This window comes from Macrosteles quadrilineatus, unplaced genomic scaffold, assembly GCF_028750875.1.
Source record: "Macrosteles quadrilineatus isolate MER2022 unplaced genomic scaffold, UCM_ALF_1.0 Scaffold_4__1_contigs__length_99947679, whole genome shotgun sequence".
NCBI lineage: Eukaryota > Metazoa > Arthropoda > Insecta > Hemiptera > Cicadellidae > Macrosteles > Macrosteles quadrilineatus.
The window spans coordinates 38691396-38704248 of record NW_026542597.1 but is presented as its reverse complement, the minus strand read 5'-3'; the positions used below and the strand labels follow the sequence as shown (position 1 = coordinate 38704248).

Here is a 12853-nt window from a genome sequence, read left to right as displayed (position 1 = left end):
ACTCCGAAACTTTGCTGTAGAGTGCAGATCACCTCTAAGCCTTAATTGCAATTCGTTCATTTTAATGGATATGCCTTAGGTTATTTCAGGTAAATATTTGCATGCAGTATTATTCGTTAACTATGCTTCGTTAACTATGTGGTTAAATTGCCTTGAAATTATTGAGTTCTTTGTTATAATTTATAATTACTAATTATGGAATTATCAAGGAGAGTTGTACCAGTTGTTAAAGACGTTACAATTTCAGTTCAGTTCAGTTTCAGTTCAGTGAATCTTTGTGAATTTTATATTTCATTATCTTGGATTCGAAATTATAACATTACTAGCAGAGTAACCGTCCTTCGTACGGGGTTAAATGCTTATTGCGGTTATACTCGAGCTTTGCGTTTGCAATAAGGGAGGACACAGTTTGATAAAATTTGCTTTTTTAAATTTACAGTATTCTATAGTATTACACATTTACCATAGCCATATTGTTGTACCACTTCACCTAAACAATAGAGAAAAATAAATTATCAAAAATTCGCAAGATATCACAAATTATTTATGAAATGAAAAACATAAACATAACTGTAAACAATCCTACTTTGACAGTTCTCATTGCGAATCACAGTTTTTTGTTGCTGCTTAGTTCAAATTAGCTGTTTTCATAAATGCAAAAAAAATATAGTGCTGCACCCTGTTGGTAAAACTTATAACTTTTTAATGCTTTTCCATATTATAAAACCAACTTTTTTAGTTGAAACAGCTGACTAAATTCTTTAATTCCCCTTAAATAAGAATACTCATAAGGTTAACATGGGGAATTACAGACCCACTGGGGCGGAGCCCGAAAGGATTTTTGAGATAAGAATATGCCTATATGTTAATCGGGAATGTAAGCTATCATCATGCCAAATTTCAGCCCAATCCGTCAAGTGGTTTATGCGTGATTGAACTTCAAACACACAAACAAACAAACAAACAAACAAACACACAAACTTTCACATTTATAATATTAGTAAGAAAAGATTGATACTTTTTGTCAATTTGTAATTGTATTATTTGAGCTGATCTACCCCATTTAGTGTGTATTTTGAAAACAAAAAAGTAAAACTAATTGAGGACTTCGTACATCTAAATACTTTAAAGTGGCAGACGAATAACTAACCTCAGATGGGTGAACTTCAGTATCCGAGAGGACCTTTGATAGTTGGTTGATTAGCTGCGGGATTAAAGTTGATAAATATTTTCTACTTTCGATAACATTTTTTACAGTAAGGTTTAGTCTTACAGCTTTAGATTTATTTTAATTTGATAGATTTGTTAAAACAAAAGGCAATTTTATTACGGACAAGAGTCGTTTTGGATAACAGAATTGTTTCTTAATATCAATAAATACCTTTTTTATTGTAAAAAGGTATTTCCGTCATGATTAACTAGTAAATAGATCAACAAGTCAACTGATAAACGGACTAATATCGTGGTATTTGTTAAATTAAATTCTAGCTCAATAGGTAAAGAGAGCTAGGTCCAGTTGTATACCCCAAAAAAACTGCTGACTATTAAGGATCAAACCGGTGACTATTTTGCTTTATTGTTTCTTTGCATTGTTGTTCTTTGCATTGTTGGTTTTCTTTTACCAGGACCTCCAAAATGAGGGGTCACTCAATGGGTCTTTGTATTTGAAAATTTTTAGTTTCCCCCGAAATCCCCCATTTTGGGGATGAACACCAAGTGGCGGTTATGCCCAAAAAGTACTTCATAACATGCCATAATGGTGTGCCTAGTTTAGTTTTTCTAGTATGGGCAGTTAAAAAAATAACTAGGGGTCTCCACACTTTTTACTAACCCTGTATAGATTACACAGGTTTGAACCACTATTATCACAGATCTAAAAAAAAAATACAGCTTGTTGGTGAAATTTCTTTTATTGAGACTATCAATAATGAATTATTCAAGACTAAAGATTTAGTATTCTATAGCCCTGTGAATAATCTATTTATAATCAGCTATATGCATACCCCTTGACTAAATCAGTGCATGTATTAAACATGCACACTATAAATTGTATTCCATAGCGTCATAGTTCAAGTAAACATAGCCCATTATATATTTACTTGGTGAAAATTGTGAATGGTTGAGGTATAGAATCGTACAATGATAACATGTTTTGTAGGATTTATAAAATACTATATAATATCAAATGTCATGTATCATATAAATTATGATGAATAATAGTAAATGATTTTTATTTTTCTTTTACTATTAAAAATTGTATACTCATGCTATTTGTAAAATACTATACAACACCTCGCAATTGTATCATTTTATTGTTAAACATAATATGTTAAAACAACATAAATGTATGTGCGTGTAAGGTAAGTTATATGAATAAAACTACTAATTAACAATATTTAAAATATGCCAATTGCAGTTAAATACCATAAAGATAATTTTATTTTTCTCACATAGGTTACATTCATCATTAACAGTACCTGTTTTAAAATACCCTTTATGATTAATGGTCTCATCTATTGTGATTGTACAGTTTGACTGCGGTTAAAATAAGCACCTGTTAAACTGCAAATAATGTATAAACTTTATAAAGCAAGATGGTCAGCAGCTCTGGACTTTCAAAAGGGCCTTTTAGAAATAAATCAAAGGCTTGAGAGTGAAAGGAAATTATCATTTAAATTACCATCGAACCGTGCGCTAGATAATAAACTTTAAAATGATACCTCACTCGTAAAAATCGGTTAAGCAGGCCGTAAAATGGTACAGTAGGTTACATAGAACCCCCTTATCTATACTATTGTAAAATTGAGGTGGTGTCTGTCTGGGCAGCTGTCACGACTAAAATACTATCGATACAGCCAAAATTTAGTACAAAGAATGTCCACATATCTAGGAACGTAATAGGCTTATTCACTTACTTGAGTTCCTCTCGGGCTTCGCCCCGTGGATATCCAAAGTTTTGAGGTGAGGTTTTCAAAAGTAAATATAAATTGGTTTCCATGAGAAGATTTACAATGTTTACCTTTGTGTTGACATGTCAACGTAAACAATCAGAACTGCTAAGTGCTTATTCCACAATTTCAGACAGCTGATCAAACAAATAAAATCTAATATTTTACTAATAATTTTACTTTTACTGTATGTGGTAGGTTTATTTATTCCAAAAATTTGTCATAGATAATTTTTATTCTTAAACTATGTCATTGATTATGGAAGTAAAATAATCTATAACCGTTGCTGCATCAACCCTGGCTCTGCTTTCGATTTATCAAAGTGTCTAAGTTATGAAAAGTACCTGGGAACCGAGCTTTGCTCGGGGAAAATCATTAGTTCACTCTGAAAGCACCTTAGTATTGGAGATACATAAATCCATTCCCAAACTCCACACGGCTCGCCTTTACCACCATTTCCTACGTCATGGACCTGTTTCCCTCCATTCTCATTGCATTTAAAGATTGCAGATACCTTAATCTAATTGTCATAAACAGTTCCCACACTCCGGACTACTCACCTTGCCTACTTACTTCACCACTTCCTACGTTGCGGACCTGTTTCCCTCCCATTCCATAGCATTTTAGGATTGCAAATACTTTAATCTAATCATCATAAACAGTCCCCACACTCCGGACTACTCGCCTTGACTACTTCCTTCACCACTTCCTACGTCGCGGACCTGTTTTCCTCCCTTCCCATAGCATTTTAGGATTGCAGATACCCTAATCTTATCGTCGTAAACAGTCCCCACACTCCGGACTGCTCGCTTTACTACTTCCTTCATCACTTCCTACGTCACGGACCTGTTTCCCTCTATTCCCATAGCATTTTATGATTGCCTTTATTACTTCCTTTACCAATTCCTATTTTGCGGACCTGTTTCCTTCCCTTCCCATAGCATTTTAGGATTACAAGTATCTTAATCTAATCGTCATAAACAGTTCCCTCACTCCGGACAGCTCGCCTTGACTACTTACTCCACTACTTCCTACGTCGCGGACCTGTTTTCCTCCCTTTCCATAGCATTTTAGGATTGCAAATACCTTAATCTAATCGCCATAAACAGTTCCCTCACTCCGGACAGCTCGCCTTGACTACTTCCTTCACCACTTCCTACGTCGCGGACCTGTTTCCCTCCCTTCCCATAGCATTTTAGGATTACCCATACCCTTATCTAATCGTCATAAACAGTTCCCACACTCCGGACAGCTCGCCTTGACTACTTCCTTCACCACTTCCTACGTCGCGGACCTGTTACCCTCCCTTCCCATAGCATTTTAGGATTGCCCATACCCTTATCTAATCGTCATAAACAGTTTGCACACTCCGGACAGCTCGCCTTGACTACTTCCTTCACCACTTCCTATGTCGCGGACCTGTTTTCCTTCCTTTCCATATCAATTTAAGATTGCAGACACCTTAATCTAATCGTCATAAACAGTTCCCACACTCCGGACTACTCGCCTTGACTACTTCCTTCACCACTTCCTACGTCGCAGACCTGTTTTCCTCCCTTCCCATAGCATTTTAGGATTGCAGATACCCTAATCTTATCGTCATAAACATTCCCCACACTCCGGACTGCTCGCCTTCACTACTTCCTTCATCACTTCCTACGTCACGGACCTGTTTCCCTCTATCCCCATAGCATTTTATGATTGCCTTTATTACTTCCTTCACCACTTCCTATGTCGCGGACCTGTTTCCTTCCCTTCCCATAGCATTTTAGGATTTCAGATACCTCAATCTAATCTAAACGTCATAAACAGATCCCAGACTTCGCACTGCTGCCCTTGACTACAATGTATCGAGTAATCTTCAGTATAATCTTTGCTAAATATTAACAAGTGATGTTTTTCCTTTTGTACTGTATTTGGAATTTGCTAGTATACTGTGGGTAGTTGGCTTATTATGAACACATGCTACAACTTTAAGTCTTTTGTTTACTTTATCCTTGTTATTTAATTCATCCAACATGGTTACCTAGCAACCCATAAGACTAATGTTAAAAAATGTGATTTTCAGTTTCATTTTTCTACGTAATTAGATTTTTGTTGGCAGTTCTAACTGCAGTAAACTCGTTTTTAGGCCAGAAATAAACTATTTACAACATTTGAAGAAAATCGTCGGAGCCGTTTTCGAGATCTTTTATGCAAGCAAGCAAGCAAGCAAGCAAGCATACATACAAGCAAACATTGCTTGTATTAGAGTATAGGATAATGTTATTGATACATTTTCATTTAAGGTAATTACAATGTAGGTGATACTTTTTTGTATAGATTTGGTGGCTTTTTGTATATACATTTTAAATACTTAACAAGTGTTTGGTAAAGTACATCTTCCCGTTGCTGAAGCACGGGTAATCAGCTAGTTAAGTAAATATAAATTATCTCAAAAGTCGGGTCGGATGAAAACAATCTTACAGTATGTGTTTGTTCACTATAACGATCAGGATAGCGTTTTTATTAAGTTTATTTCGTGTTGTTTTACTACCTTTAAAAATGTTGATAGAACAGAACAATTTTAATTGTAAATCTTCCATCTTCCACGGTGTGATTGAAAAAGCAACTCACATTTCTAAGTGAGTTGGTTTTTTTATTAGTATAGAAACATTTGTACGTAAGTGGAAGTGGATACACAACAAACAAGATAGCTTGTCTTTGTGTACTACTTTTTGTTAATATGTTCCTAATATTTTTTCGATTCTTGATTGGAATCCATCGGCACTAACTGATTGCTGGTATGTGAATATTGTACTGTGCGGTTATGTGGGTACTCGAGTGGTGGAAATGTCCAATGTTACTGAACGCAAAATAATTTTAAAGCTTTTGAGGGTAGTTATGTTTAAGAGCCTACATGAAGAGCAACCCTCAACCTGCCATTTCTCGGAGGTTGAAGTATCTACAGCAAAGAGAAAATATTTACCTTTCCAAGACATAGGCCACATCAATCTAACGTCTTTTTCATTTTTCATTTCTGATTATGTAGTTTCTTAAGCATAACCACAACTCCTGTCCAGGTCGGACCCTCCAAGACCCGTCGGGCCCCGCTGGTGGGGGTGATCGGCCCAGGCTCCAGCAGCGTCGCCCTCCAAGTGCAGAACTTGCTGCAACTCTTCCAGATCCCCCAGGTCGGTTACTCCACCACTTCCAAGGACCTGAGCGACAAGAGCCGCTTCAACTACTTCCTCAGAGTCGTACCCTCCGACTACTACCAGGCTCAGGTCATGGTGGACATTGTGCGAGCTCACAACTGGACCTACGTGTCCGCCGTCAATACTGATGGTTAGTCAAAAGTGCAAGTCGTTTCTTTGTAGAGTTCTCGTAGTACAGCATTAGATATAGGATATACAGGAGTATCTGGGTGTTTATTGGACTCACGTGGAAATAAAAAGGGAACTGTTCATTACGAAGCAAGAACTGTAGCATTTGGTTGTTTCGAAACTATGCCTAGCCGATGTAACGTAGAATTATAAATGCTAAAACTTTATGCACAAACGGTAAAGATCGGATCAATAATAATTGAAGCATCGATTCAAACTCGAGTATATGGCTTTTTGGACGGACAGTAGTCTTAGTCAGTAGCAGGGCCAAAAATTATTATGCTAAACCTTTTTGTAACTTTAGCATGGAACCAACCTCTATCCGTAGTCAGCTATATGTTTATTTATATGTAAAAAAATAAACTTTATAGGATCAAGATGGCTACATGGTAAACAGTACAATTGTGTGAAATTACAAGAGTAATGTAAGTTCAAACAGCTTAGGAATGGTGTTATGGATAAGAATAAAATGTAAATCAATGATATTTTTCAAAGGTTAAGGCTAAGCTAGTTAAGGGGGCCCTAATGTTGCCATAATTTGCAACTGAACATCGTTATATTTTAGCTATTGTTCATTAAATCTCTTTGAACTTATTGTTGTTTATAGAATGTAAAATGCTAAATGCAATTGTTCTAAACATTCTTTCATAAAATCGACAATCAAGTAATTTAAGTTATACAACTTGTAAAAAAATACACAGCTAAAAACCCTATTGATTTTTTACAAGTTACTACTACTTCAAATTGTATACACAATTTCATGAAGACATCTTTAACAGGTTGAAAGCTATAGACTTTAGCGGATATCTTGCAAACAAGGGTTTTTGGGAAAAGATTTATTCTTGATTTTCGTTTTATTGTGACCCATAAAATCTATTTTTACCTTGTTCGGTACTTTCCTGTTAAAGGGAACATTCATTATTATCGATGATTTCTTTCCGATACATCGATATTCTATTTTTGATCCGATAATGAACGAGATGTCAGCTGACAACTACGATAAGTAAATATTGTTCAGTATCAACAAACAATTTAGAAATATTATATTGAAATGAAAATGTTCTAAACTAACCTTACCTAACCAACCAAACTTGCAGTAAATTTTCAAATTCCGTTTCATATAACTGACATGCCTTTTCTGTTATCAAACGAAATTTTGAAATGATACAGCAAACACAGCAAGTTTGGTTGGCTATGTTAGGTTAGTTTAAACAGTTTTACTTATTTATATATTTTGCCTAAACAAGAGTTGTCAATCTATATATATAATTCCGTAAGTCAAATTTTTGTAAAGAAATTGTGAGTGACTGGATGGCCGTAGAAGGATGGGAGGGGTCTTATTTTAAAGGTCTTGACGTGAATTTTTTCTTATTTTTTACCATAAATTCCCAACAGAATAAAACTTTTCCCATTAAAACAACATGGGGTTTAATTTGTTTACATCTTTTGAAATTAAAACAGCTGTGCCACAGATTTGAAAACAGTGATCAATACACACATTTGGTTTACTTTTAGCCAGTCAACTATGAAATGTATACTATAATAAAACTGAAATATTGAAGATTAGTCGGAAAAACGTCTGCATTCTTTGTTTATATTTAAATCATATACTCAAGTTTCATTATTTCATGCTTTTACGTTATTGTCGTGTTAAAGGAATAAACGACATAGAATAAATATTCTGTATAAATAATCAAAGAGTCGAAATTAAATCTAACTTCTGTTTTGTTTGTATTTTTAAATCATATGTTCAAGTTTATTTTAAAGGATGTTGTTTTCTTTATATTTCTACACATTTTAAGGTTAAGGTTGTGTAAATATATACAACTAAAATAACCTATAAATGTTATTGGTTCTAAAATGGTGTATTTGCATTAAGTAATTTTTTTTAGGGCAGTAAATATACAACGTAGAGTAATCATATTTGATCATACTTTTATAAAATCACCAGGGATTCAAGATGTTTTGGTATGTAGGCTGCTGGATATATATTCTTTTCATTATAAGTACTGTAATTAATATGAACGCCAGGGGAATACCACAAAGGCGGGGAACTGTTCATAGGAATGACAGTGCGCGTAGGAGAGCAAGAGTAGATAATGACGAACTTAATCAAGATATGTACAACCCCTTTTTAGGAGACCCATGGTAGACGAGAGAAATGTAAAGATCCATGATGCAGGATTATTGGACCAAGAGTGCATTCAATGTAGTGCTCTTCATTTTAGAGAAGAACTAACGAATAATCATTTTATGACATGTTGCCATAACGGACTTATTAACCTTCCTCAGTCAAAAACTAAAATGTAGAATTTAAAAGTTTGTTTGAAGAGAGCCCACAACTGTATAAATTCATTCGACAATGCAACAGTGCGATGGCTTTTGTTTATTTTTCAGCCAGTAAGAAAGATATTCCAGGAAAAGGACCATACTGTTTCAAAATTCAAGGACAGATTTATCGTTCAATCTCAGATTTGCTGCCTCAACATGATGAAGACCCCGTGTATGGCCAATTGTACATTACCGTGTTGACACATCAACAGCAACAGAAATTCGTCAAAGGCGTCGAGAAAATAGTGACTTAAAACCTGAAATATTGTCAAAACTAGCTGAAATTCTATTAGAAAATCCATTTGCACAAATTTACAAAAGAGCTTCGGAAGAAATGGTTGTACAAGGTGACAGTGAATTAGAACTTAGGTTTGTAGACAGGATAAATATGGATCGTCGTAGGTATAATAAGCCTACTGCAGATGAAATTGCAGGCGTCTTCAATTCATCTGAAGGCGAACCTCCAATGAATTTTTAAAATTCCAAACAGGGAAGCTTTTATTTATCCTCATTAACCACAAGACCAAAGCTACCTTAGTAAACCAGTATTTATTCACAAACAATGATATGTTTGCTGCCTTTTCATGTTAAACCACTGGAGTGATTCAAAGTATTTATTGAAAATGACATCAACAAAAGCAAACAAAGAAGAACAACAAACTGGTTTTTACACAAAAGATATGGTGTAGGGATGCCTATTCTGACACATAGATAATGTTATTCTGAGTTTGTTTAAATACCGGTATTGCAAAAAGTTGTTTTACATTTGAGCTTTTTAGGGACTTATGTCCCTACAAGCCACTAGTTTGTAATATAAATGTGTTTATGGATCGTAAAGGAAAACAAGAATATCGATATATCGAAAGAAATCAGATCGATAATAATGAATTTTCCCTTTAACAGGAAAGTACCCATTGTTCGTACTAACTTACGGGCCACCCTGCATATAAATCTGTTGTACTTAACAGTTATTAAAATATGACCATTTCATAAACAGGACCTAAAACTACCAGTTCATTTACTTTATGATACAATAACTGGAAACTTAAAATGTGAATCATAGTGCTTTTAAAAATATCCAAAAATGAATAGATTTTTACAGAACAAAGTCTTTTGTTGTAATGTCAAAGGGAAATCTCGTGTTTTATCTTCGCAAGAAGAATAACGTAAAATAAAAGTGTATAAAGAAGCAAAACGGTGACAAAGCGACGGGTGATGTATCTGGAGCCCAACCGGAAGTCGAGTGAGAGCAGAAGAGAGATCTGGGGCGGACATTGGACCGGACCGGAAGCTGGACATAACGTCAGTGATCTTGCCTGGACAAAACACCATCTTACGACGAGATATCACTGTCGTATGACATCTTACCACGAGTTAAAATCACTGTCTTCCGACGTCTTTGAAGAACCAGAGTTAACTTGTATTCATCCAGGGATTGGTATTGTCCTTAAATTATTAACTCACCTAATAATTAGTTTATATATTTAGTTAGACTGTATCAAGACCCTAAACTATGAATGGTTTTGATACAAAACCATGTCGAATAAATATAAAAACATTGATGAAAATGACTTGTTAATTTCAATGCTTTAATTAGAGTTCGTATACATATTGTATTAGACAAATTTTAAAAGTAAAACTGTCAATTTACCATAGATCTTGTCTTATCTTACTATTATTATAAGCTAGCAGAGTACCCGTCCTTCGTACGGGGTTGAAATTTAAGTATAAAATGATTATTGCAGTTATACTCAAGCTTTGCGTTTGCAATAAGAGAGGACACAGTTTGATAAAATTTTTCTTTTTTAAATTTTCAGTATTCTATAGTATTACACATCTACCATAGCCATAATGTTTTACCACTGCCCATAAACAATAAAAAAGTGAAGTTCTCATTTTCGCAGCCTTTTGCTGCTAGTTGGTTCAAATTAATGTTGTCATAGGCCTAAATGCAATAAAAATTAAAAGTGCTGCATCCTATTCGTAAACCTAATAACTTTTTAATGTTATTTAATATCATAGAGCTATAGACAAAAAGTGTAGTTGAAACATCTGACACAATTATTTTATTCTTTTAAATATAAATACTTATTAAGGTTAACATGGTAAACTTCAGATCCACTGGGGTGGAGCCCGAAAGGATTTTTTTATTAGAATGCGTCTATATGATAATCGGGGATTTGAGCTATCTTTACAACAAATTTCAGCCAAATCCGATCAGTATTTTTCGCGTTTACTTGTCAGAAACATCCACCCATCCATTTATACATGTAGGCTATACTTTCTCACTTATAATATTAGTAGTGTTATCATCTTATTCAGAAGAGCTTAAACTTTTAATTTATGTTTACGTCCAGCATTGGTTTTATGTTAACTATTTTTCTTGTTATTTAATCAAAAAGTATTATACACTAACATCTAAATAACAAATCATACACATTTAAAAACCCGAAAATCGTATTTGAGTTAAAATGTGATAACTACCCGTACTCTTTTAATTTTGGACATAAGTTTGGCTTTGGTAAGTTGTTTAACTAAAAACTGGTATTTTGAATATGGAATATTACACTTTTTGGAATGACGAACACGCTATAGCCAACCTGGCCCAGCTTACAATTAAATGAGTTGGTGTTGGAGTTGGTTAAAACGAATTTGTATCATCTTCGTTGATGTTTTACATTTTATGGAGCTCTAAGTTACTAAACTCTGTGCAGCACGTTTACACAGGATTGGAACTATCATTTGCAGCATCCAAGTAAAATTGTGGTGGTATTCCACTGGACCAATGCTAAGTGTCTGCATCGATCGCCTGTATTTCCGCAATACACCCATGGTCCACCGCCTCCACTTGCTTCTCTACACCTTACGACTTCACTATTGATTGCAACACTTTCTAGTTTAGACTAAAATTTTTAGTTTTATAAAGTATTCATCTTGTTTAGTTATTTGAAATAATCATCATTTCGTTGTTTTATAATAATAATACTGTAGTAAGATAATCAATATTATGATTGTTGTAAAATTAATTAAATTCTGTCCACCGTACTGATTAAGAATTCAAACTTAATAAAGAGGTGTTGGCAAATGTTATCTCCCTAAATTTGCCTAAACGAGTATTTTCGTTTTTCATCTACAAATGCGTGGCGTTTAAGTCAGTAAATCAACTCTAAGGGTTGGCACTTAGGCTGACATGTTTGTGTCACGGAGCTAGCCTCATCCGTAATCTGGCTGCAAACTTGAATAGTATATTTATGAGCCTAAACTATCACTATTCCTCTATAAATATAACTAAAATGTAGAATGTTTTATTATTTGAGTAGTTTCATATTACTTGTTTAATCTTACATCTAAGATCTGCAAACGGACTGTTTCCATAAATTTACTCGATTAGTTTCATCTATGCCTACTACTAGAAGTAGACATCAGGTCCGTGAAGTTGGCGTACCCATATTAGCGTATCCACTTTTGATCATACCAATCGTTAGTTCATCGTTAGTTCTCGATAGTTCCCAAATTTTTTCGTTAGTTCTCAAAAAATAAAAAAGTTATAGCCGATTATAAGTGGGTACGCTAACTTCACACTTCCGGGTTCTAGCACGCGCCGTTTTCTGAGGAGAAATGTTTACATCTATATACCAATCGTTAGTTCTTCGTTAGTCCTCGATAGTTCCTAAATTTTTTCGTTAGTTCTCAAAAAATAAAAAAGTTATGAGGCATACAAAGTGGGTACGCTAACTTCACAATTGTACAATTTCCAGCGGGAACAGTTTTTTTACTATAAATGCCTATATCTACATACCAATCGTTAGTTCTTCGTTAGTTCTCGATAGTTCTCCAAAATTAACGTTAGTTCTCAAAAAATAAAAAAGTTACGAAGCATAAAAAGTGGGTACGCCAACTTCACAGTTATAGAATTTCCAGCGGGCACAGTTTTTTTACTATAAATGACTATATCTATATACCAATCGTTAGTTCTTCGTTAGTTCTCGATAGTTCTCCAATATTTACGTTAGTTCTCAAAAAATAAAAAAGTTAAGAGGCATACAAAGTGGGTACGCCAACTTCACAATTATAGAATTTCCAGCGGGCACAGTTTTTTTACTATAAATACCTATATCAATATACCAATCGTTAGTTCTTCGTTAGTTCTCGATAGTTCTCCAATATTAACGTTAGTTCTCAAAAAATAAAAAAGTTAAGAGGCATACA

At 34.4% G+C, this 12853-nt stretch overlaps 1 protein-coding gene across 1 annotated transcript in view; it reads left to right on the top strand.

Annotated features, from left to right (window-relative positions):
* Positions 1 to 12853, top strand: part of LOC128992858 (metabotropic glutamate receptor 1-like) — a 105103-nt gene that overhangs the window by 42164 nt on the left and 50086 nt on the right. The window contains exon 4 of the mRNA XM_054416601.1: positions 6011 to 6275. Within this exon, the coding sequence (XP_054272576.1) occupies positions 6011 to 6275 (265 nt within the window). The remainder of the gene's footprint in view (positions 1 to 6010; positions 6276 to 12853) is intronic.